Genomic DNA, 26,262 nt, shown 5'->3' on the forward strand with positions numbered 1-26,262 from the left:
CGTCACTCGTTACAATATCATAATTAAGGCTAAACTCTGCCTATTTCTACAATTTCTCTCAAAACCTGATTTTAAATCTAACACGAACCTTAACCCTGACCTTAACCACACTGCTAACCTGATGCCTAACCCTAGCCTTAAATTAAGACCAACATTTTTTGTTTTCATGAATTGTTGCGAAAAATACAATTTTACTTTGTGGCTGTAATAGTGACAACCCAGTGTAAACTACATGCAGGCCAACTCCCGCCTTGTCGCAAGGTGGTAGTATTGTGCAAATCAACATTTCGAGCATTACAGAAGAAGACGCACTTGTCAAGATGGCGGCGGCCTGTAGGACTGCACTTGCGGGGTTAAATGTTTTTCACTCCTTTTGTACACCTAAACAGGTATGGCGTCGTTTGAATTGTTGTTAAGGATTTCATCAAGGGTACATTTCAGTTGTGGACTTTATAACCTGAAAGAGGAGCAGAAGACGGGATTGCTAGCTAGTATGCTAACGAAAGCCTAACTCTGGTCCATCGCGCGACAACGACTAATTATTTGCCTCTACCGTAATAGAATTAGAATACTAGAATGGACATGAACCTTCTTATGATGGGATAAAGGTCAGGGAGTTGGTCAACCAGTGCTGTGATAAGATAATGTAAAATAATGAATTTATCTGCACTAGGCTAGCAAGACAGTTTGAGGAGTGATTCCATACATTTTGCCAATATTACATTCAGACCATGCAGTCAATCCACAGCCATACACTGGCTGAGGTCAGTTGATGATAGGATACATTCATGGTCTGTTTACATATGAGGYTATTTATACAGAAAATGTGTATAAAACCTCTATAAACTATTGATAACTTTTTGACAATGTTTTAGGTTGACTAATTCTATTACACAATTTCTAATATCACATTTTATTTTCCTGCACAAGTAAAATCAGGGTCATGCTTCTACTGCCATTAATTCCAATTAGACTGGTTTGGATTTCTCCCTGACCAATATGGCTGCCATAATGCAACTTTGAGGGTTTATGACATTGACACTCTAGTTGACACTCTAGTAATTTAACAGGATCACTATGGCCTCTAAGCTCTGATGCTTTCCATTTATCATTTCATAGAAGATGTTTGTTTCCCCAACTTTGTTAAGTGACTACTGGCTTCAATCTATTTTCGTAACTCACCAAAGTAAAGATGTTGCTAGAGTGCTGGATAGCTTTTCTCTGCATGCACGGCCATTCTTCTGTAGCCCAAAGGCCGGCAGATGGCGATATTGAGTAATTTCCGCTTACCGTCCAAAGAGACTGCATGCAGCCGGTTATACACTCGTATCCCCTGTGGACCGGTTCATACATTCTCTATTCAGGCTGCAAAGGCGTTTCCTTTGTATGGTAAGATGAAATGACTATCGCCATCTGCCGGCCTTTGGGCTAAGTCTTCTAACTACGAAGGAAAACGTTTGAGCAGCACTTTGTGTGCCACCAGACTGGCTCTGCTTCTGATACACGTGCATGCGTTGGATCAACACTACGAGCTGTATGCGTATCCTACGAATGAACGTGGACCAGAGGTAGATCTCCTGTATGCTATCATCTGTGTATGGTTTCTCAACTTATTCATTTCTGTGTTCCAGACTCTGAGAAGCGGCTGGAGTGTGGTGGAGCAGGTCAGAGGGTACTATGTTGACTGGAGAATGCTACGCGACGTGAAGAGAAGGCAGATGGCCTTTGACTATGCAGATGAAAGACTACGGATCAATGCACTAAGGAAGAACACTGTTCTCCCCAAGGAGCTTCAGGTAGCCCACAATTATGCATATTGTGCTTCAACTATCTTTTCTGTGGTTGTAATGTTCAGAATTTTGTGTTTCGTTGAATAGTTTGTTGGGATGTCCTTGCCCCAGTATCTGTGCGTTAGAGATGCCGACGATGAGTATGACGTGTCTTCTCTAATGCCCAGGAAGTTTTGATTCAAACTCCCATTAGACAGCAACAAAAATAATATTTTTTAATTACAAGCAACTGAAAAAAATCCTATTTGGCACCTCCAATCACTCATTACTGCCACGCACAGGTCGTAAGTTTACAACAGCTCTGTACATTGGAGGTGTCAGTGGCATTTTTTTCAGTTGCTTGTAAATTTTGGGAATTTGGCCGTAAAGGGAGTAAATTAAGATTATTGCCCAGTAAAACTCCATATTTGGTGAGTAAAGAATGTATTTTGACATTAACGCTAGCAGAGCTGTCGTTAATGAGAAAAGACACGTCATACTCATCGTCAACATCTCGAACGCACAGATCATGTTCTTATTCCTTTCCCCCCCCCTTATGTTGCTTCCAGTGCCACACTGATATTGATTACTGCATTGTGGGGTTTAAAGCTTGCAAGAAAGGCTTTTCACTGTACTTGTGCGCGTGACATTGAAACTACTGGGGCGGGATGTCCTATGATAACATCAATTATAATTTAATTAATGGTAACGACAACTTGTTTGAGTAGCTTATGTTTGACGAATATTAAGCCTCCACTATTTTACATGACAAATAACTGTCCTTGCAGGATGTTGCTGATAAAGAAATCGCCGCGCTGCCACGTGACAGCTGCCCAGTACGAATCCGGAATAGATGTGTGATGACCTCACGGCCGCGGGGCGTCAAGCGCAGGTGGCGTCTCAGTCGCATAGTCTTCCGTCACCTGGCGGACCACAACCAGATGTCTGGAATACAGCGGGCCATGTGGTGATTTTATTTATCTCAATGATGTACTGGTAAAAAATAATAATAATAGGTGGTCATCGTTTGCAGTGAGTAAAGTAATGGTTAGTCATTGTCGGACGACCGGACCAACACAGTACACTATGCTGTGAACTCTGTTTTTCTTTTCCACCCCACTTTGAATTATGTTAATTGAAGGTTGCAACTGGCAGCTTAAAGGTGTCAACTGTATTAAAACAAATAAAAGGATGTATGTTTGAATCCCCTCCTGATTGACTTTTAATGAGAATCGGTGCTTTGCTGTTGGTGTTGTAAAAAGCCTTATGTCAAGGATGCTCCTGAGATAACTTATAATTTTCTATGTTCAATTAAACATTTGGTATTGCTGAGAGCTCACAGTGCTCAAATGAGGTTGTCCATTCACTTGTTATCATTCTGACAAAGTGCTTTCACTAGCAAAGTGTCTTTTCCATTATTGAATGTAACTATTCAATGGCTGCGTTTACACAGGGAGCCCAATTCGTTAAAAAAATTATGTTTCACTAACTGGTCTTTTGAACAATAACATCAGGTAATTTCACAGATCTTTTTCACAACCAGTGTGGCTCACATTTATCCCTGAGACATTAACTACGTTTACATGCACACCAGTGTCCCGTTATTATTCGGGATACTCAAGTATTCTGTTTTTGAGTTGACACATATAAACATYGTCCCGTTTACAATAACCTGAAAAAGCTTGTATCCTGGTTATGAGAAACCTGGATAAGATGCCTGGGATATGCTGATCTAAAACGGGATACTGTGGCATGTAAACATCTCATCCTGTTGACTGTTGTTTTTGCGGTCTGCGCAGGCTCAGTTGCACATAACAAATTACTGGACGAGCAAACAGCCACAAACTGAACACTCCCATGACACGCACAGGCCGTTATCAGAACTCTCCCATTCCATACTTCACTAAACAGATCAATGCACACCAAAGAGCCCAGGGCCTTAAAAATGCCTTCCTAAGAACTCTAAAGATGTATTTTCTAAAACTGCCAGCCCTAACCTTGTTGTCATAGTATTGTTGTTTTGTATACACAGTGTACAAAACATTAGGAACATCTGCTCTTTCCATGACAGACTGACCAGGTGAAGCTATGATCCCTTCTTGATGTCACATTTTAAATCCACTTCAATCAGTGTAGATAAAGAGGAGGAGAGACAGGTTGAATAAGGATTTTCAAGCCGTGAGACATGGTATGTATGCCATTCTGAGGGTGAATGGGCAAGACAAAATATTTAAGTGCCTTTGAACAGGCTATGGTAGTAGGTGCCAGGCACACTGATTTAAGTGTCTCAAGAACTGCAACGCTGCTGGGTTTTTCACACTTAACTGTTTCCCTTGTGTATCAAGAATGGTCCACCACCCAACATCCAGCCAACTTGACACAACTGTGGAGTCAACATGGGCCAGCATCCCTGTGGAATGCTTTCGACACCTTGTAGTCCATGCCCCGACGATTTGAGGGTGTCCTGAGGGCAAAAGGGGATGCAACTCAATATTAGGAAGGCATATTTTAAAAATGTATTATATTAAAGCTGCAATATGTAACTTTTTGGGCGACCTGACCAAATTCACATAGAAATGTGAGCTATAGATCTGTCATTCTCATTGAAAGAAAGTACTGAACAAAAATATCAACGCAACATGTCAAGTTGGCATGGGTCCCCAGATCCTCAAAAAGTTCTACAGCTGCACCATCGAGAGCATCCTAACCGGTTGCATCACCGCATGGTATGGCAACTGCTCKGCATCTGACTGTAAGGCGCTACAGAGGGTAGTGCGTACGGCCCAGTACATCACTGGGGCCAAGCTTCCAGACATCCAGGACCTATATACTAGGCGGTGTCAGAGGAAGGCCCAAAAAATGGTCAAAGACTCCAGTCCCCCAAGTCATAGACTGTTCTCTCTGCTACCGCACGGCAAGCGGTACCAGAGCGCCAAGTCTAGGACCAAAAGGCTCCTTAACAGCTTCTACCCCCAAGCCATAAGACTGCTGAACAATTAATCAAATGGCCACCTGGACTATTTACATTCACCCCATTTGTTTTTACACTGCTGCTACTCGCTGTTTATTATCTATGCATAGTCACTTTACAAATTACCTCGACTAACCTGTACCCCTGCACATTGACTCGGTACCTGTACCCCGTGTATCTAGCTTCGTTATTGTTATGTCATTTTCTTGTGTTACTTTTTGATTTTGAGATTTTTTTTCTTCACTTTAGTTTATTTTGTTAATATTTTCTTAACTCTATTTCTTGAACTGCATTGTTGGTTAAGGGCTTGTAAGAGCATGTGCATGTGACATATACGATTTGATTTGTGTTGGTCCCATGTTTTCATGAGCTGAAATAAAATATATTGTATGTCTATGTATATTACTGTAAATGTTGATCACATTCACATTCCTTGTGTATGATCATATATTTTGATACATTGAATGTTAATATTGTGAACCTTTGTTATACATGTTTTACTTCCTGTTTCAGGAAGTTATGTCACTGAGTACTGCCCCTATATATAGGACCTTTCACCCCCACCTGGGATATGGATGCATGATGAAGACCTAAGGGTCAAAACGTTGTTATAAATAAATATCACCTGGGAGCATGAGCAGCAGTGTGTAGCGTTTTCCTTTCTGTTTTCCCTGAAATTAAAGATCCCAGAATTTTTCCATATGCACAGAAAGCTTATGTCTCTCATTTTGTGCACAAGTTTGTTTACATCCCTGTTTGTGAGCATTTCTCCTTTGCCAAGATAATCCAACCACATGACAGGTGTGGCATATCAAGATGCTGATTAAACAGTATGATCATTACACAGGTGATTTTCTTAACTCCTGTTCTGAACATTTGAGATTTACTATGCAATCTGATACACGTCAAATCAGTTTTCTTGATCTTTTGATCTTGTGTGAAGATAATGTTCTATACACTGATCTTTACAGGAAACCTACTGATCGTAACAGTTTGTTGAGGGCTGACAGTTGTCACCCACTTCCCTTGAAAAATAGTTTGCCCTACAGCCAATTCTGTCGAATCAAAAGAATTTGCAAAAAACAATCRGATTTCGACAGAAATATGGCTGAGACGCAAAGAAAGTTCAAGGAGAGGGGGTACAAAAATGATCAGATTAATAATGCCATTGAGAAAATTCAAAACAAAACGAGACATGACCTTTTTCAAGGGCAGTCTCGCAAAAAGACGCATTCTTGCATTYTAACTACCCGCTATTCAAAGCGCTCTGAACAAATTAAGGGAATCGTTCACAAACATTGGCATATTCTWAAATCCGATGATAGTCTCGGTAATGTGTTTTCGGACCTTCCCTTGGTCGTATTTTCGCGGGGCAGAAATCTCAGAGACCAATTGGTACACTCTGATTTAACCCCCCAAGATATTCCTGAACAACGTCTATTKGCGCCCCTACTGGATGGAAATTATAAGTGTAATGGCTGTGCCCAATGCAATGGCACTTATAAATGCAGATCCTTCAAACATCCACAAACAGGGAAATCGATCCCAATCAAAGATGTTATTACGTGCTCCACTAAGGCAGTTATTTATCTTATAACTTGTCCTTGTGGTAAAAATTATGTGGGTAAAACAAAGCGTGAATTAAAAGTACGTATCTCAGAGCATCGTAGCACCATTAGGTGCAAAAACTTGACCTACCCAGTTGCGGCCCACTTTTTGGAGGCAGGCCACTCGATTTCATCTTTGCGTTATATTGGCATCGAACATGTCACCCTCCCTAGGAGAGGGGGTGACCTTGATAATTTATTGTTAAGAAGAGAGGCTGCTTGGATATTTTATTTAAAGACCCTTGCTCCCTTCGGTCTTAACGTGGACTTTGATCTGAAGCCATTCTTGTGATTGTTGTGTTTGTTGTGACTTTGCCATTGTGGTTGTTTGTAGTCTTGTGTGGTCTTTAGTGAGTCTATGATCGTATGCTATCCATTTGTATTTATTGTATGTTGCTCTTTTTATGCCATTTTAATATGAGAAATTAACCAATGATATTAGGCCACTCTTGGCCATGATTACAGACACCTGTGTGTCTTGACACTATATATAAACGAGTTCAATTTCCCCGTATCTTTTTTCCAAGATGGCGTAGCATTCGGACGTGTGTTTGTCTTGTCCCGTGTAAATAGTCCTCGTATTTTTCGTATACATTTCGTATATATTTTAATTTCACTTTCCATCTAGGAACTGAATATACATCCTACATTCCGCCTCACCCAATGTGGTACGGACCTGCTATTTTTTATACTTTAGAACCGTAACCCCAATCAGAAGCTAGCCAGATAACTAGCTAGTAGTCAGTTAGCCACTGCTGCGTCTTCACCCTTAACTCGGACACAGCCAGCTCAGCTCGGGCCAATACCTGCCAGTCTGCAAGCGCGATATCCACCCAGAGCATATAGGACTGCTTTTTCTCTACCACATCACCGGATTCCTGACGCAAGCTCTGGACAATTACACCGTATCATCACAGCTAGCTAGCTGCAACCGAGTGGCTATTACTGCTAACACCTCTGTCCCGAACAAGCACCTAGCCTTGAGCTAGGCTCGAGCTAGGCCCATCTGCCGGCTAGCCGAAGAGGTCTACCAGCGAATTCTTGGGCTACAATACCTCTTTTGCCAATTGGACTGGACCTTTTTTTGCCGACACAGAGCCCTGCCAATCCATCACAACTGGTCTAAATCAGCTACAAGCTAATTTAGCCATTTTTTTGCCGCTGCTAGTAGCTTTTACCTTCTGCACAGACACCAGCCCTGTTATTAGCCTGGATATTACTCACCAATTTACCAGCATCGGACTGTCTCTCGACAACAACGCCGGATTCCTGCCGTAATCCCTGAGCCACTACTTCTGATCCTCACAGCTAGCTTGCAGCTAGCGCCAGCTTGTGCCACTGCCACGAAGCTTAGCACCAGTTAGCAAACACAATTCTACAATTCACAACCTCTCTCTCGCCATCGCCATCCGGCTTGGATTCTCTGTCGACACGACCACGTCTGAGCAGACCCCTCCGTCTGAGCAGACCACCCCCGGGCTACTAACTTTAAACGCCGCGTGCTAGCTTAGTGGAGGCCTCCCTGCTCCATCTACGGCTGCCCCCTGGACACTATGATCACTTGGCTACATAGCTGATGCCTGCTTGACTGTCCATTAATTCACGGTACTCCATTCTGTTTATTTGTGTTTTATCTGTCGGCTCTGTGCTTTAACTCAGGATCTGTGTGTAGTTAATCCGACCCTCTCTGCCTAGTCGTCGCCATTTTTACCTGTTGTTGCTGTGTTAGACTAGCCCCCTGTTATTGCTGCTGTTATCTCACCTGTTGTTTTAGCTAGCTCTCCCAATCAAGACCTGCAATCACTTTATGCCTTATTGTATGCTCTCAAATATCAATATGCCTTGCATACTGTTGTTCAGGCTAGTTATCATTATCATTGTTTTGGTTTGCAATGGACCCCGTAGTTCCACTCTCCGTACCTCTGATACCTCCTTTGTCCCACCCCCCACACATGCGGTGACCTCACCCATTGAGACCAGCATGTCCAGAGATACAACCTCTCTTATCATCACCCAGTGCCTGGGCTTGCCTCCACTGTACCCGCGCACACATACCCCTGTCTGCACATTATGCCCAGAATCTATTCTACCACGCCCATAAATCTGCTCCTTTTATTCTTTGTCCCCAACGCTCTAGGCGACCAGTTTTGATAGCCTTTAGCCGCACCCTCATCCTACTACTCCTCTGTTCCTCGGGTGATGTGGAGGTAAACCCAGGCCCTGCATGTCCCCAGTCACCCTCATTTGTTGACTTCTGTGATCGAAAAAGCCTTGGCCTCATGCATGTCAACATCAGAAGCCTCCTCCCTAAGTTTGCCTTACTCACCGCTTTAGCACACTCTGCCAACCCTGATGTCCTTGCCGTGTCCGAATCCTGGCTTAGGAAGGCCACCAAAAATTCTGGGATTTCTATACCCAACTATAACACTTTCCGTCAAGATAGAACTGCCAAAGGGGGAGGAGTTAGCCTGCAAAGTTCTGTCATACTTTCCAGGTCTATGCCCAAACAGTTCGAACTTCTAATTTTAAATATTAATCTCTCCAGAAATAAGTCTCTCACTGTTGCCGCCTGCTACCGACCCCCCCTCAGCTCCCAGCTGTGCCCTGGACACCATCTGTGAATTGATCGCTCCCCATCTAGCTTCAGAGTTTGTTCTGTTAGGTGACCTAAACTGGGATATGCTTAACACCCCGGCAGTCCTACAATCCAAGCTTGATGCCCTCAATCTCACAACAATCATCAAGGAACCCACCAGGTACAACCCTAAATCCGTAAACATGGGCACCCTAATAGACATTATCCTGACCAACCTGCCCTCCAAATACACCTCTCTGTCTTCAATCAAGATCTCAGCGATCACTGCCTCATTGCCTGTATCCGCCACGGGTCTGCGGTCAAACGACCACCCTCATCACTGTCAAACGCTCCCTAAAACACTTCTGCGAGCAGCCTTTCTAATCGACCTGGCCCGGGTACCCTGGAAGGATATTGACCTCATCCCGTCAGTTGAGGATGCCTGGTCATTCTTTTAAAAGTTACTTCCTCACCATATTAGACAAGCATGCTCCGTTCAAAAATGCAGGACCAAGAACAGATATAGCCCTTGGTTCACTCCAGACCTGACTGCCGTCGACCAGCACAAAAACATCCTGTGGCGAACTGCAATAGCATCGAAGAGCCCCCGCGATATGCAACTGTTCAGGGAAGTCAGGAACCAATACACGCAGTCAGTCAGGAAAGCAAAGGCCAGTTTTTTTCAAGCAGAAATTTGCATTCTGTAGCTCTAACTCCAAAAAGTTCTGGATACTGTAAGTCCATGGAGAACAAGAGCACCTCCTCCCAGCTGCCACTGCACTGAGGCTAGGTAACACCGGTCACCACCGATAAATCCGTGATAATCGAAGACTTCACAAGCATTTCTCAATGGCTGGCCATGCCTTCCTCCTGGCGACTCCAACCTTGGCCAACAGCCCCGCCCCCCCCGCTGCTACTCGCCCAAGCCTCCCCAGCTTCTCCTTTACCCAAATCCAGATAGCAGATGTTCTGAAAGAGCTGGAAAACCTGGACCCATACAAATCAGCTGGGCTTGACAATCTGGACCCCCTATTTCTGAAACTGTCCGCCGCCCATTGTCGCACCCCCTATTACCACCTGTTCAACCTCTCCTTCGTATCATCTGAGATCCCCAAGGATTGGAAAGCTGCCGCGGTCATCCCCCTCTTCAAAGGGGGAGACACCCTGGACCCAAACTGTTACAGACCTATATCCATCCTGCCCTGCCTATCTAAGGTCTTCGAAAGCCAAGTCAACAAACAGATCACTGACCATCTCGAATCCCACCGTACCTTCTCCGCTGTGCAATCCGGTTTCCGAGCCGGTCACGGGTGCACCTCAGCCACGCTCAAGGTACTAAACGATATCATAACCGCCATCGATAAAAGACATTACTGTGCAGCCGTCTTCATCGACCTGGCCAAGGCTTTCGACTCTGTCAATCACCATATTCTTATCGGCAGACTCAGTAGCCTCGGTTTTTCTAATGACTGCCTTGCCTGGTTCACCAACTACTTTGCAGACAGAGTTCAGTGTGTCAAATCGGAGGGCATGTTGTCCGCGTCCTCTGGCAGTCTCTATGGGGGGTACCACAGGGTTCAATTCTTGGGCCGACTCTTTTTCTCTGTATACATCAATGATGTTGCTCTTGCTGCGGGCGATTCCCTGATCCACCTCTACGCAGACGACACCATTCTATATACTTCCGGCCCTTCCTTGGACACTGTGCTATCTAACCTCCAAACGAGCTTCAATGCCTACAACACTTCTTCCGTGGCCTCCAACTGCTCTTAAACGCTGGTAAAACCAAATGCATGCTTTTCAACCGTTCGCTGCCTGCACCCGCACGCCCGACTAGCATCACCACCCTGGACGGTTCCGACTAGAATATGTGGACATCTATAAGTACCTAGGTGTCTGGCTAGACTGCAAACTTCTCTTCCAGACTCATATCAAACATCTCCAATCCAAAATCAAATCAAGAATCGGCTTTCTATTCCGCAACAAAGCCTCCTTCACTCACGCCGCCAAACTTACCCTAGTAAAACTGACTATCCTACCGATCCTCGACTTCGGCGATGTCATCTACAAAATAGCTTCCAATACTACTCAGCAAACTGGATGCAGTTTATCACAGTGCCATTCGTTTTGTTACTAAAGCACCTTATACGACCCACCACTGCACCTGTATGCCCTAGTCGGCTGGCCCTCGCTACATGTTCGTCGTCAGACCCACTGGCTCCAGGTCATCTACAAGGCTATGCTAGGTAAAGTGCCGCCTTATCTCAGTTCACTGGTCACGATGGCTACACCCACCCGCAGCACGCGCCCAGCAGGTGTATCTCACTTTCATCCCTAAAGCCAAAACCTCATTTGGACGCCTTTCCTTCCATTCTCTGCTGGCTGCGACTGGAACGAATTGCAAAAATCTCTGAAGTTGGAGACTTTTATCTCCCTCAACAACTTTAAAAATCTGCTATCCGAGCAGCTAACGATCGCTGCAGCTGTACATAGTCCATCTGTAAACTACCCACCCAATTTACCTACCTCCACCCCCATACTGCTTTTATTTATTTACTTTTCTGCTTCTTTGGCCACCCAGTATCTCTTCTTGCACATGATCATCTGATGATTTATCACTCCAGTGTTAATCTGCTAAATTGTAATTATTCGATTTATTGCCTACCTCATGCCTTTTGCACACATTGTATATAGAATCTCTTTTTTTTTTCTACCATTTTATTGACTTGTTTATTTGTTACTCCATGTGTAACTCTGTGTTGTCTGTTCACACTGCTATGCTTATCTTTGGCCAGGTCGCAGTTGCAAATGAGAACTTGTTCTCAACTAGCCTACCTGGTTAAATAAAGGTGAAATAAAATTTAAAAAAATAAAAAATCCCGCAGTGTCTGTGATTGTACCCTGATGAAGACAGCTTGCCTGTCGAAACGTTGGTAAATTAAATATTTTTGCATCTGAGCTCCTAGAGTGTGCGGCTCTTTTTTATTTTCATTACACAGGTGTACCTTGTGCTGGGGGCAATAAAAGGCCACTCTAAAATGTGCAGTTTTGTCACAACACATTGCCACAGATTTTGAGGGAGTGTGCAATTGGCATGCTGACTGCAGGAATGTCCACCAGAGCTGTTGCAAGATAATTTAATGTTAATTTCTCTACCATAACCCACCTCAACGTCGTTTTAGAGAACTTGGTTTTAAGTCCAACCGGCCTCACAACCCCAGACCACGTGTAACCACACCAGCCCAGGACTGCTTTAATAAAGCCCCTTTGTGGGGAAAAACTCATTCTGATTGGCTGGGCTCCTCAGTGGCCTGTGGGTAGGCCTGGCTGCCAAGTGGGTGGATCTATGCCCTCCCAGGCCCACCCATGGCTGCGCAGTCATGTGAAATCCATAGATTAGGGCCTGATTAATTTATTTGACTGGTTTCCTTATATAAACTATAACTCATTAAAGTCGTTGAAATTGTTGCATGTTGCCTTTATATTTTTTGTCAGTATATAAGAAGCGGTAGATCAGTTCTTTGTGCACTATTTGTATGCTTTCTGTTCTTAAGTTTAGTTTTTGTGTCTTTCCTTTCAGTTTTGTACACCAGCTTCAACCAGCTGAAAATACTATGTTTTGGGTTATTGACATATTTCACAGCGGTTTAGATGGTACGTTGATTCTCAACACTAATGAATTGCTTGTTTTGTCACAAACTGAAATTAGGCGAACTATTAGAATTTTAGCAACCAGGAAATGGCAGAGCGATTTCAGCATATTGCACAAGTGTTTTGCTAGTTTAGGATTTTACTATTCGATAATTATATATGATTGATGTTATGATTGTAAATTTGTACAATTCAGTGTGACTGCGAGAAACCAATAAAACGTACTACTACTGCGTCTCAGAGCAAATATAGTGCTTTCATCTAAATACACTGTTGATTTTTATTCTGAGCCAAATAGTAGTTGTACTTGTTTCCTTCAACTCTAGTAATGTGAAAGAAAAGTTTAAAAAAATGATTCATAGGCTAATTGATTTTCAGGTATCCTTGGACATTGTACATTGCACATTTTGACCGATAGCGAAAGGTGAAAGTATTGGCGGAACTCAACTCAAACATCAATCGCTCTAGACGGAGCATTTTCATTGTTACAAAGGAGCAATTGGAAACTTCGCTGTTAATCTATCCAAACACACCCATACAAACCTTACAGAATAAACGACGAAATGGACCTCAGCGAACAGGTAATCAGCCATCTTGTTATGGGACTGCTGAGGATTGCATGAAAATAGCCCGGTCAAAGTCTTCTCAGCCTGGTTACTTGCCAGTTAGCTACCAATGCTTATCTGGGATGGTATCGTTAGCAAGCTAGCTAACGTTAGCTGATGTTGCGCCATAGAATTGGGAATGAGCTAGAATATTTAATTCTAGTTATTTTAATATGATCTAAATTGTACACAGTTTGTACGGACCAGTAACGTTAGTTAACTAAATATTAAGTCAACCGTGGCATGTCAAGTAGCTAGTCAACTTTAGTTAGCTTAATGTTGGCGTTTTGGTGTGGCAGCTAACTTACTTGTTAGCTAGCTAACGAGTGAGTTGCTTACTAGCTAGCTGTTGCAAATCAACGTTTGCTAGCTAACGTTAACTTTATTCTCGATGTTCAGACAAACGTTTTTTTATATATATATATACACTTAGATCAACCAGTTGGAGACAGACCTACAGGAGATCGCCAGTCTTCTGGAGAAGTCTGAGAGAACACGTGTTCAGGATGTCCTCAAACAGGAACAGAAGAAGATTGAGAAGGAGATTTCAGTGAAGCGACATCAGAAAGAGCAGCAGGCAAAAAGGGAGGCAGATCCAACGTCTGCCTCAAAAGCATACACAGTCAAAATAAACAACTATGGTACTACTTTTGTAATATCTAAAAGTATGAATTGCTTTCCTAGCAGCTCAGCTAGCAAACACTAATTTTAAAAAATGTAGGCAACGGCAACTGCTGCTTTTACAATGAATGCATGTTCTTTGACGCAGGGTGGGACCAATCAGAACATTTTGTCAAAATCTACATCACCCTCAATGGTGTACACAAGATTGCACCAGAAAATGTGATGGTCACTTTCACAGAGAGGTAGGCTATGCTTTAGTCATGTCACATTGATGAACGCTTTAATCCCTTTTTTTTGCTCTCCCTTAGTCAATACTTTTGCCTGTTTATTTTTTTTAAATTTTAACTGATCTATTGTTTCCTGCATACAGGTCTTTCGTTCTACTTGTGAACGATTTGGATGGGAAGAACCATCAAATGACGATCAACAATCTTCTTAATCCTGTTGATGTTCAGGACAGCTCTAAAAAGGTGTTTGATTCTTTTAGATTTACATCAACATTGTAAACTGCAATACTTTATCTGGGCAAAGTGTAAATTACACACACCTTGTCATATCCATATTTGTTATAGATTAAAACGGATATGATCCTGGTAATGTGTAAGAAGAAGACTACCAAGAAGTGGGAATGCTTAACACAGGTGCAGAAACAGATCAAAGAAAAGGAGTAAGTCAAACACAATTTAGTGTGCTAAATAATTGAATGGTTCAAGATTAAATCACTCTTAATTGATTAGACTTGTAATGGATATTGAGCTGTAACTTTGACACTGTTCAAGATGTTTACTGCCAAACCTTCTTAGAGAAATACAAATAACATTGTCGCTTTTGCACAGTAAGCCCAGTGTAAACCCAGACGAGAATGCTGATCCTAGCGATGGACTAATGAGCATGCTGAAAAAGATGTACTCTGATGGGGACGATGAGATGAAGCGCACCATCAACAAGGCCTGGTCTGAGTCCCAGGACAAGAAAGCCAAAGGAGATGGAGACATTAGCAACATGGGCATGTTTTGAACCTGATCCACCCCCTCTAAATCACGTGTCAACCTCATTGCACCTAGAGCCGAGTGTCTGCATGTTTTCGCTCCTCCCTTGTACTTAATTCATGAATTAAGATCACTAATTAGTAAAGAGCTTCCCTCACCTGGTTGTCTAGGTCTTAATTGTAATCAAAAACCTGCAGACACTAGGCCAGCGATTCACAAACTCTGTCCTGGGCTCATTCAAATTGTCTAAACTTGGTGATTATTTGAATCAGCTGTGTAGTGCTAGGGCAAAAACCTAAACGTGCACCCTTTGGGATCCCAGGGACTGAGTTTGGAAAACCCTGCACTAGGCCTTCCATGGAATGAGTTTGACACCCCTGCTCTAAATCTACCAACCTTCCAGTCCTTCATTCGTTTTTTTATTTTTGTACATTGATTTTGCATTCCAATGCCCTCTTAAAAGTCTTTAGACTGGTTGAAAATGAAAGTTTGCAGTACTGTTCATCCTCAAATCATTCAAAAGGTGATAACTGTGTTAAAATCCCACTTTATGAGGAAGATCACAAAATATATTTGTGAAGGTAAAATTGCATGTATGTATTCATTCATGCATTTCAGAATAAAATGTCAAAGTTATTCACTATAATTAAATGTTTATTGTTGCCTTCCATAGTCTGATTCTGAAATGCAAGTGAAGTGATCAAGATGCAGACCCCAGGGACATTTACATAAAAAGGGATTGCCATTGTTTGAATTACAGGGGGGCAATTATTAGCAGGAACCTTTATTAAAAAGAAACATTATTTATTCGTAAAATGTATTTTATGCCTACAACCAAGGAAGCAGCTTTCCGATTGCTGAAAATTTACCGTTTTGAAAACAGCGTCTCAACATGTAAAGCTGAGAAAGGGTTGACCTACTGGGTGTGTCCAGATCCTGAATTAACCCAGCCACTGATTATTTGCCATTATAAACAAGGTGGTTTGAGCCCTGATTGTCTGAAATCTGTGATATATCAGACTCTACTGCAGGTATGACAAAAATCATTTTACGATGTTAACAAGTTTATAATAGCTATAAGGCACCTTAGGGGGTTGTGGTATATGACTAATATAGCTGTATCCAGACACTCCGCGTTGCGGTCCCCCCTTCCAGCATTGGGTAACACCGCTGTGCACCCCTAGACTATTTCTATGGCCACAGGCCCTGTTCATGACACAAGCTGTTCGCACCCCTCTTATTGGTGTAGGGAACTTAGCATGTTTAAAGCTTATTTTCTGCAATTCTACACATTTTCTCATGAGGTGCAAAGAACATTTTGATGTTTTAAAGCTATTTTCCTTTCAATTCTATACATTTTACCATGTCTAATGTGTAGTCATGTGATATTTGAGTGACAAAAAAAGTACAGCAATATTTATAGGCTAATAAAACTATATAAAAAACGTTAGCTGGCATGGGCTAGTTGATCTGGACATTTCTGACAAGTTATAAATAGCTCGCTAAGTTATGCAATGACTAACATGACAAGAGGAACTCATGATGCACTACCCAAGTTCGAAATTGCACTTTGTGCATTCTACTATTACAACTTTCATGAGTACATTTAAAGCCGGACCCCCGCGCCCCCATTGCCGAATGTGGTATAGTTCATGCTGAAACCATTCAATGTTTACTCCGCTAGGTGGCATCTGGAATCACTTTCCCATGCACTGTCAGAAGTGAAATGAGTAGACAGCCTCAATATGTTCAGCCAAGTGATAATGTCAATGTGATAAAATGCTGTTCGTTGATTGCGGTTTTTTATTTTATTACATGTAATTTAATTCCTAAGATACTGGTTACATTACAAATTTTGAGACAAAATCACACTAACAAGATACGTGAATATCCATGTCATGTGTGACGTGCTCTGATAGACTAGCAATGGTGGGAAATGTACCCAATTGTCATACTAGAGTAAAGGTAAAGATACGTTAATAGAAAATGACTCAAGTAAAAGTGAAAGTCACCCAGTAAAATACTACTTGAGTAAAAGTCTAAAAGTATTTGGTTTTAAATATACTTAAGTATCAAAGTAAATGTAATTGCTAAAATATACTTAAGTATCAAAAGTAAAAGTACAGGTATAAAACGTTTTAAATTCCTTATATTAAGCAAAGCAGACGGACACATTTTCTATTTTTTTTATTTACAACTAGCCAGTTGCACACTAACACTCAGACATCATTTACAAACGAAGCATGTATTTAGTGAGTCCTTCAGATCAGAGGCAGTAAGGATGACCAGGGATGTTCTCTTGATAAGTATGTGAATTGAACCATTTTTCTCTCTTGCTAAGCATTGAAAATGTAACGAGTACTTTTGGGTGTCAGGAAAAATGTATGGAGTAAAAAGTACATAATTTTCTTTAGGCATGTAGTGAAGTAAAAGTTGTACAAATACCCCCAAAAACGACTTAAGTAGTACTTTAAAGTATTTTTACTTAAGTACTTTACACCACTGTATGATACAGTGGTGTAAAGTATGATAGGCAAGACATAAAATGTCTTGCCTATTTTATAAGACAGGTTTAAACCGTCCATGTCTCTCAAAAAAATCATATCATTCAACAGCAGTGGAATCAATACAGTCACGTGACTGGATAAATTGTTCATGGGGACATTCAGTATTTCACACACACATAAAAATCACATTTATCGTTTCAATCAGCTTTGATTGAGAAGTATTTCGAGCAAATATGGTTGGTTCATTTCAGGAATGAGCCACCTATTCATCCGCCCACTTCTGTGACGTCAGGGACAGTTTATATAGCTGAGGAATTTTCTGCTTGGGCATGTCAGATGTATACGAGTTGCATTTCAGGATACAACACCGCTAAAAGGATAAATTGTTTATTCAGAGGATTGTTGGATAATTATTTTTGGATGAATGGATACTGCGTGTTTTACCACCTCTCAGCGTACTTCATGTCTCACGATGAATCCGGATCTATTCAAGCCTTGTCCAGAACATGGCCAAGTTATTCTTCCTATTAAACCGAACAAGACAAAATCGGAACAAATCAAACCAGATCTCGCCCAGGTGGTGACTGATTCCAAGACAGGAAAATCTTACAGCAAAGGAAAGCTTCTGGGAAAGGTATATTATTCTATCAATGTGATCTACGTGCTGCTATGTATCGCACACAAATCAATTATTTAGACACCGTTCTGGTGATAATGTGGCTTGATGGTAGTATGAAGAGATTGGCTATTGCTGCGTCAGTGTTACAACGTGGCAACTTTCATTAATTGGCATGATTTATTCCGGGTTGGTTCGCATGTTCTGCGAGCAAGGGCTGGCTACACGTTACACTCAAATGTGATTGTTTCATTGCGGGATAATGACCACGTGCGGGATATGACACTCAACCAGCTTCATTAATTCTCTAGCGAGGTATAATCAAAGCTACTATCGAGATTGTCTCTTCTGACTTTATTTTGAGGTCATTGGTAGGCTATCTTCCAGCCGCCTTATTTTATTAAAATAACTATCCTCATGATGGATGGCTTAACGTTATTTTGCCAGTTGTAATGATGCGATGTAACGCCGGACGTGTCACTGATAATCAAGTAGTTGATAGAATGTACATGCATTGTATCATGATACAAGATGCATTTAGAATATGTATGTATCAACACAGCGCAGTGTCTAAACATCTTCGCCTGTCTGCTGCCGCATGGGGAGGATTTTTTTTGTTTGTTAAAATGCTGCAGTCGCATTATCCTAATTCGAATTACATTTCATTATAAACAAATGGTAGTTTAATTGACACTTGCTAATGTCATTCTTATTTAAGAATTTGTTTGAAGAAAGGCATCGCATTTTTGTACAAGATGTGTGGTTACAACATACGTCATTGGATAGGCAATGCCAACAGGCAGGTGCAAAGTAGCATGCATGAAAAGACATGTCACTGTCAACAGTAATTTTTATGGCCGATACTGATATTGTTTTACTTCAAAGGGTGGCTTTGCAAGATGCTATGAAATGACAGACCTTTCCAGCAACAAAATGTATGCTGTGAAGGTGATACCACAGAGCAGGGTGTCAAAACCTCATCAGAGGGATAAGGTAAGGACGCATTTCATTGTCAATCATCTGCAGACTAACTCCTTTCCAAAAAGGATTAGTCTTTATTCCTACTGATATATTTTGTGTACCTGTTTTATTACTCTTCTGACAGATAACAAATGAAATCGAGCTTCACAAAACCCTACATCACAAACATGTGGTAAAGTTCTCCCATCATTTCGAAGACCAAGACAACATCTATATTTTCCTTGAGCTCTGCAGTAGAAAGGTGAGCTGTGCGGTTGTTTTGGTCTTTGGTGGTACAGCTTGTGCAGACGTTCTGAAGGGTGTTCACTGGGTACTAACAACACTCTGACCGTGTCTTTGTAGTCCCTGGCACACATTTGGAAAGCAAGACACACACTGACAGACCCAGAAGTGCGGTACTACCTCCGGCAGATCATATCTGGGCTGAAGTACCTTCACAACAGAGGCATCCTTCACAGGGATCTCAAATTAGGTGTGTAGGGTGATTTGTGGAATAAGATGTGTGGTTTGGATTATTTTACCACACAATCTCTCATTATGTTCAGACATTTTGATAATCTTCATGGCATATTTTGAATTTGTCATTATTTGGTTGTACTTTTATATCAAAGCACTTCAGACTATTCCTCATGGGAGGCCTGGGAAAACTGACTTGATAAATGTTGCCCTTGCAGGCAATTTCTTTGTGAATGAGAACATGGAGTTGCGGTTGGGAGACTTTGGGCTTGCTGCGAAGTTGGAAACAGTCGAGCAGAGGAAGAAGTAAGTAAACTGGTGGAATATGTCCTATTCCTTTGGCGGAATATTCTTGTTTCCTTCAAAGCCAATCCGAGGTGAACAACTGCTCTAATGTAAATGGTTTCTCCTCAGAACAATCTGTGGAACGCCAAACTACCTTGCACCCGAGGTGTTGAACAGGCAGGGCCATGGAACAGAGTCTGACGTCTGGTCACTAGGTTGTGTAATGTAAGTATACTTGGAATGTTTGTCTTTTGGTGTCAGTTGTATTTGACTAAGTGTACTTGTCACACTTTGATATATGGTGGTGCTACAGCTCCTACTTAAGCCTTGAATGTAAATGATATACACAATTGAGTGTATTCAAATGGTTTAAGGGTTATGAGGTAGACCACTGGTAAGCTAGTTTAGGCTTTTATAACATTCCTCAGATAGAGGAATGTGTCAACAGTTTAAATCACCTGGCTGTGGAGAGACTTAATATTTTTATTTGCTTTAACCAGGTACACGCTGATGTGTGGGAACCCTCCCTTTGAAACCCTTGACCTGAAGGAGACATACAAGTGTATCAAGGAAGTAAAATACAACCTGCCCTCGACCCTGTCTCCTGCGGCTCAGAAGCTCATCTCTGGCATTTTGCAGAAGGACCCCAGTGACCGCCTCACACTAGACCAAATCCTGAACCACCAATTCTTCACCAAGGTATGTGGCCCATGCCCTGGAATTAGGCGTGACTTTACAGCACCAATTCCTGATGCTTTTTACTCATTGGATTATATTTTGAGCCCCCTCCAATGCCTTGATTTGTACTTGTATTTTGAATGAAATTCCAATTGCATTATGCTTCATATTCAGATTCAATTTGGGTACAATTGGAGGGCTGAGCCTTGGATATAAAGTGTACTTTCTAAAGAGCCACACTAGGAATAACAGCACGTGCCCACTGACTAAAGAGACTTGAGAGGATGGCACTATTAATTGCGCTAAGTGGTTCCTTGAATTGCCGACCTTGCAGTTTCCCTGACCTAAACTTTTTTTTCTCAGGCTTTCACCCCAGATAAACTGCCTCCCAGCAGCTGTGTGACAGTGCCAGAGCTCAACCCGCCCAGCCCTGCCAAGAGGTTTTTCACGAAGATGGCCAAGAGTCTCTTTGGCAAGAGAAAATCCAAAGGTAAGCTTTGTGGCAAGTCATGACTGACCATCAAAAGGCTGCAGTTTAACCCCAGGATTAACTCTTGAATCAGGGTATAATTTAACGGGTTTGGTTTTATAGTGGAGAAGAACCATTGTGAAGAGCGAGAGAGCATCTCCAAACTTGTGTCCGGCATCGTCAAATGCTCCATCAGTCGGCAGATGAGTTACAAAACAGTTTGCACCGATGAGGTATGTATTTTGAAGGATGGATTGTTTTTAGCATAAGCTAAACTTTTCTATAGTGCAGGCTAGACTTAAGGTTAATTACTTTCAAACAATGCAGCAGTGTTGCTTGTTAGCCGAGATGAAGCAAGAGACCTAGACCATCAAGGGACTGAGGGCAGTCATAGTAGTGAATGTCTCAGAATAGTGTTGTACTGTACTTAGCAGAATCCCATTTCAGCCAGATGATCTATGGGGAGATTGTGGGTGATGGCTTGATCCATCTTTTAAAAGGTTTGTGAATCAGGCCTGTGGAACAAAATGCAATTGCATATGCACTCTGTAAATCATAGTTCTCCCAGCCCCCTGATGTCTGTAGCTCTCATTCAATACAACAAACTGCATTTGGCTCATGTGCCATTCTTTCTAAGGAAGGACAACCGCTCATGACAGCTGTTTCCTCTTTCAGGCTCCCCCTCCCACGGTAGGCCAGCAAGTCAGCTCTGGTCTGCTGGATACACCAGCTGAGGAGGAGTCCAGGAAGTCTGCAGCATCACGCTCCTTTAAAGGCACGGTGGCCAGCAGCACAGAACGTAAGTCACTACTCGGGTTATGTTTGATGAACCTCAATTGCTGAACGTGATGCTTTAAATGTGGTGATGTGCCAATAATGGACCACTAACAGATCATGATCTCTTCCATATGTATAGCCGAGACAGCTTTTCATCTACATGGGTTATATTTAAGTGGCATAAGTGCATGGCTTGTTTTGTAACATCTGAGCTCATGGGCCTGATAAGTGGTTGAATCAGTTTGCCAGACTGTCACACTGTTGGTGGGGAGTTCAACTAAACTTCACCCTCCCCTCTCAAGCGTGTGAAGATGGCCTTACCCCAGCGTCTATAGCGGAGTCGGCCATGAAGGTCCTCAACAGCTGTTTGTCTGCCATGCCTGCAGGTGAGCTTTAAGCCTCTCCACAAGCTATTCTAGTACTATACTTCAAATGGCATTTAAACAAGTTGATTATACTGAAATCTTCTATTACTGAGCCATTTCTAAACTAGTGTCTTCCTCTCCAGCTACAAGAAACCCGCCATGTCTTTCCAGGCCCAAATCCTTTATCTGGGTCACAAAGTGGGTTGATTATTCCAACAAATATGGCTTTGGCTACCAGCTCTCCAATCAAAACATTGGTGTGCTCTTCAACGAGGGGACACACTTGAGTCTGTGTGATCAACGCAAGTAAGAGTCCTTTTCAACTTGATAAATTATGATCAAGCAGTTATTAGCCTTAGTTTATTGATTTGCCAACCTGTATTCTGCTGGTTTATTGTAGCCTTTTCAATGTCTCAAACCCTTGTCTCGTTTAATGCATCTCCATTGTTTTCCCCACAGGACTGTGCACTACTGCTTGACCAACAACAAACACTTCACCTTTCAGGCCAGTGCTTTACCAGAGCAGCTCTGCAGTCAGAAGCAGATTGTGGAGCTGATGGCCAACTACATGGAACAGAACCTCATGGAGGTAAGGCATTGAAGGTTCTCTATTAACCACCTTATCAGGGTATGACTAATCAGGATGTACAGTGCTGTGCAAAACTATTCATCCCCCTGCTTTTTTACTATTTTGTTGCATTACAACCTGTCTTTAAAAAAATGTATTTATGATTTCATTTAATGGACATATACAAAATAGTCAAAATTGGTGAAATTAAAAAAAATAAAAAATAAAAATAATGGAAAAGTGGTGTGCATATGTATTCACCCCCTAAATAAGATCTGGTGCAAACAATTACATTCAGAAATTGCAGAATTATTTAGTTTGCACACAGGTGGACTTGATTTAAGGGTCACATGCTCTGTCACATGATCTCAGTGTATATATATATATATATATATATATATATATAATATATACCTCTTCTGAAAGGCCCCAGAGTCTGCAAAGCCTCTAAGCAAGGGGCACCACAAAGCAAGCAACACCATGAAGACCAAGGAGCTCTCCAAACAGGTCAGGGATAAAGCTGTGGAGAAGTAAAGATAAGGGTTGGGTTAAAAAAAAAATCCTAAACTTTCAAAATCCCACGGAGCACGACTAAATCCATTATTTAAAAAATGAAAGGATATGGCACCACAACAAACCTGCCAAGAGGGCCGCCCACAAACTCACGGACCAGGCAAGGAGGKCATTAATCGGAGGCATCAATGAGCTCCACAGCGGAGATTGGAGTATCTGTCCATAGGACCACTTTAAGCCATACACTCCACAGAGCTGGGCTTTACAGAAGTGGCCAGAAAAAATCCATTTAAGGGAACACGTTTTGTTTGCCAAAAGGTATGTGGGAGACTCCCCAAACATATGGGGAAGGTTCTCTGGTCAGACAAGACTAAAATTTAGCTTTTTGGCATGTCTGGTGCAAACACAACACCTCGAACACCATCACAACAGTGAGGCATGGTGGTGGCAGCATCATGCTGTGGGGATGTTTTTCATTGTCAGGGACTAGGAAACTGGTCAAAATTGAATGATGGATGGTGCTAAATACAGGGACGTTCTTGAGGGAAACCTGTTTCAGTCTTCCAGAGATTTGAGACTGGGATGGAGGTTCACCTTCCATCAGGACAATGCCCCTAAGCATACTGTTAAAGCAACACTCCAGTGATTATTATGGGGAAATATTTGTCTTGGAATGGCCTAGTCAAACCACAGACCTCAATCCAATTGAGAATCTGTGGTATGACTTAAAGATGGCTGTACGCCAGCGGAACCCATCCAACTTGAACGAGCTGGATCAGATTTGCCTTGAACAATGTAGATATTTTGCATCTTCAAACTGGTAGGTATGTGTAAATCAAATGATACAAACCCCCAAAAATCAACTTTAATTCCAGGTTGTAAGGCAGCAAAATAAGAAAAATGCCAGGGGGGTGAGTACTTTCCCAAGCCACTGTAGTTTGATCTAAATGGGGTTGTAATGTAACAAGTTTCTTGTCTCTTCCAGGGTGGCGACCTCCACTGTGAAGACCAGCCTCCCTCCCAGCCACCGCTCCTTCTGCAGTGGGTGAAGACCGACCATGCTCTGGTGATGCTCTTCAATAACGGTACCCTGCAGGTAAGGCCTTACAGCCACACTGTCACAACCTGTAGATGTAATGCTGCTTTTAGAGAACCAATTTAGTTTCAAAACCCTCTTGTGATAGCTTAGCACTAATTATGCCCCGTGACTTTATTTACCTTCCCCCCTCCCCAGGTGAATTTCTACAACGACCACACCAAGATCATCCTGTGCAAGTCCTCCGACTCTTACCTACTGACCTATATCAGCCGCGAACGCGTCTCCTACACATACCTCCTGAGCATGCTGTCAGAAATGGGCTGTTCTGCCGAGCTGAGGCACCGCATGCGCTACGTGGTCCAGCTGCTCCAACATCACGGAGATTCATAATGGACCCACAGCTCAAGTGAGGTGGGGGGGGGGCTGATCATGGCTCTGTACATAGGGAAAACTTCTCCCCCAGGTCCATGACTCCAGGCACCATCCAAGTCTCAACCAACCTGCTGCTTTCTGCTTCCACTGGGAGCAAATGACCAGGAGGCTCTGTTCATTCAGGGAGTCCTCCCCAATCTTAGGCTAGTGTCTGGCCTCTGGACTATGGTGCCCTTTGTTTTGTTTTTTTGAATGAACCTATAATCTGACTACAGTATCACACTACTGGCTTGATTCACTTCATGCACACAAAAACCTGACCCTGTTCTCTCAGCTAATGCTCAGACCTGATTCTGAAATGGCAGTGGGATCACAAGCTGCCAAGTGACCACCCCCCAATGTCAAAACTGAAGTTGGTCTTTGCTTTTTTTATGCTTTGACATCGCTTGCCTTTTTTATGATAATTACACTTCACAAATTRGTACACAACAGCATACAGAGGGCAATGGGTGACGACTTTCACTTTCTTTGGATTCGCAGTAATTTTACCACTATTTTAGTTTTTAGCCATAGTAATATAGATTATTACTAATATAGGTAATATAGATTTTTAGTGTTCAGTTGAAAAAGGCTGCGCTACATTGCATTGCGATTTGGCAAAGGGGATAAAGTGCCTTTGAAGGATGTCTGCCTGTATTGTGCAATAACAGCCCTTTTGAATGTGGATGTGGTGGCATGAGATGGTCTACGGAGGCAAGTACTTTTTACTTGGAATTGGTAAACTTCAAATGTCTGAATAGCACTAGTGTCACTACCTGGTATAAGATTTTGATAAAATGGTATAACCCTGTAGTATCAGTATGTAAAAAATAAGTATTGTGTTTATCATACTGTACCATCCTCTTTGGTTTACATTGCCCTCTCTACCCAGAGTTTGATCCTTAAACTGTGATTCCTGAGTGCAAGTATTATACCACTTCCAGGTAATGTCTTGTCAAATCCAACGTTTTGAAAGGATCTGCTTCTTCAGAATCTTTATTTTTGTGCACAATAATGTCCTGTATTTATTTTATTTATACATTTATTTATTGTGTAATTGTATGGTCTTGACACATGGGAAATGTTCAATATGATCACATTTGTGCTATATTGGCGTAAAATAAAGTTTATGGAAATCACATTGACCATTTTGAATTATTTGACAATTTGCTTGACTTTCATCTGAAACTACAACTGAATGGTTGCTTTTTTTGGCCCATGAGCAAAATGTCTGTACAAGAGCGCAACATTTGACGTTGGTGAAATACAAATTGATCCACAAACAAGTGTTGGCCATACATTAGAACTAATGTTCTAGCCCTAGGAATTTACCAGCAATCTTCCAGGTGAACTAGATGCAACTTAGATCTAATGGTTGTCACTCAGTGCCTTTTACTCACGCAAAATAAACCTAATGGACCAAGGAAATAATAGGGGTTTTTGGAACATGGCAACTGCAAAGTCATCAGGCTGCGAGTCCCACAGACAGCAACTGGCCACCCATGGGTCCTGTCTCCTGTTCTCCCCCATGACCTGATGCACCAGCATGTACCGTGCAAGACTGATCTTTTACTTTTCACTGTCTGACAAGATGGCTGCCGGAGTCTGTCCAGTTAACTATCCAACATGGCTTGCGCAAGCTTCTGGATCTTACTGGCTTTAAAAAGATGGCCCTTCTCTGGTTGTCTGCTAGGTGTTCTCAGGCTAATGGAGAGGCAACCAAGAAGCTGGCCAGACTGCCCTGAAGCCAACTGCCAAAGAAAGTGTTTGTCAGGGCGATTGAGTCACGGCATAAAAGGGTAGTTG

At 42.2% G+C, this 26,262-nt stretch overlaps 3 protein-coding genes across 3 annotated transcripts; all 3 read left to right on the forward strand.

The window, feature by feature from the left end:
* Positions 1-280: 280 nt before the first annotated feature.
* Positions 281-2,973, forward strand: mrps14 (mitochondrial ribosomal protein S14). Its single transcript, XM_023977503.1, has 3 exons — positions 281-389; positions 1,632-1,796; positions 2,558-2,973. The coding sequence occupies exons 1-3, from the start codon at positions 321-323 to the stop codon at positions 2,738-2,740; spliced, it is 417 nt and encodes a 138-aa protein (XP_023833271.1). The 5' UTR covers positions 281-320; the 3' UTR covers positions 2,741-2,973.
* A 9,989-nt stretch (positions 2,974-12,962) lies between these two features.
* Positions 12,963-15,427, forward strand: cacybp (calcyclin binding protein). The gene is made up of 6 exons (XM_023977504.2): positions 12,963-13,154; positions 13,612-13,819; positions 13,948-14,044; positions 14,173-14,272; positions 14,375-14,469; positions 14,639-15,427. Exons 1-6 carry the CDS (start codon positions 13,137-13,139, stop codon positions 14,817-14,819), a joined length of 699 nt encoding a protein of 232 aa, XP_023833272.1. The 5' UTR covers positions 12,963-13,136; the 3' UTR covers positions 14,820-15,427.
* Positions 15,428-17,608: 2,181 nt separating this feature from the next.
* Positions 17,609-25,595, forward strand: plk3 (polo-like kinase 3 (Drosophila)). Its single transcript, XM_023977505.2, has 15 exons — positions 17,609-17,932; positions 18,800-18,907; positions 19,020-19,136; positions 19,238-19,367; positions 19,570-19,657; positions 19,766-19,861; positions 20,137-20,335; positions 20,678-20,804; positions 20,907-21,016; positions 21,459-21,582; positions 21,863-21,946; positions 22,069-22,231; positions 22,385-22,514; positions 23,992-24,102; positions 24,241-25,595. Exons 1-15 carry the CDS (start codon positions 17,723-17,725, stop codon positions 24,433-24,435), a joined length of 1,992 nt encoding a protein of 663 aa, XP_023833273.1. The 5' UTR covers positions 17,609-17,722; the 3' UTR covers positions 24,436-25,595.
* Positions 25,596-26,262: the final 667 nt, after the last annotated feature.

This window comes from Salvelinus sp. IW2-2015, linkage group LG32, assembly GCF_002910315.2.
Source record: "Salvelinus sp. IW2-2015 linkage group LG32, ASM291031v2, whole genome shotgun sequence".
NCBI classification, from domain to species: domain Eukaryota; kingdom Metazoa; phylum Chordata; class Actinopteri; order Salmoniformes; family Salmonidae; genus Salvelinus; species Salvelinus sp. IW2-2015.

Bases quoted from the DNA above. Each gene is read 5' to 3' on its own strand.
- cacybp (XM_023977504.2), top strand. The intron at 14,273-14,374 runs GTGTTTGATTCT...TATTTGTTATAG, and splicing joins TTCAGGACAGCTCTAAAAAG to ATTAAAACGGATATGATCCT. The intron at 14,470-14,638 runs GTAAGTCAAACA...GCTTTTGCACAG, and splicing joins AAACAGATCAAAGAAAAGGA to TAAGCCCAGTGTAAACCCAG.
- plk3 (XM_023977505.2), top strand. From the start codon at position 17,723: ATGGATACTGCGTGTTTTACCACCTCTCAGCGTACTTCATGTCTCACG. The intron at 21,583-21,862 runs GTAAGTCACTAC...TCCCCTCTCAAG, and splicing joins GGTGGCCAGCAGCACAGAAC to CGTGTGAAGATGGCCTTACC. The intron at 24,103-24,240 runs GTAAGGCCTTAC...CCCCCTCCCCAG, and splicing joins TCAATAACGGTACCCTGCAG to GTGAATTTCTACAACGACCA.
- mrps14 (XM_023977503.1), top strand. From the start codon at position 321: ATGGCGGCGGCCTGTAGGACTGCACTTGCGGGGTTAAATGTTTTTCAC. The intron at 390-1,631 runs GTATGGCGTCGT...TCTGTGTTCCAG, and splicing joins CCTTTTGTACACCTAAACAG to ACTCTGAGAAGCGGCTGGAG. The intron at 1,797-2,557 runs GTAGCCCACAAT...CTGTCCTTGCAG, and splicing joins TTCTCCCCAAGGAGCTTCAG to GATGTTGCTGATAAAGAAAT.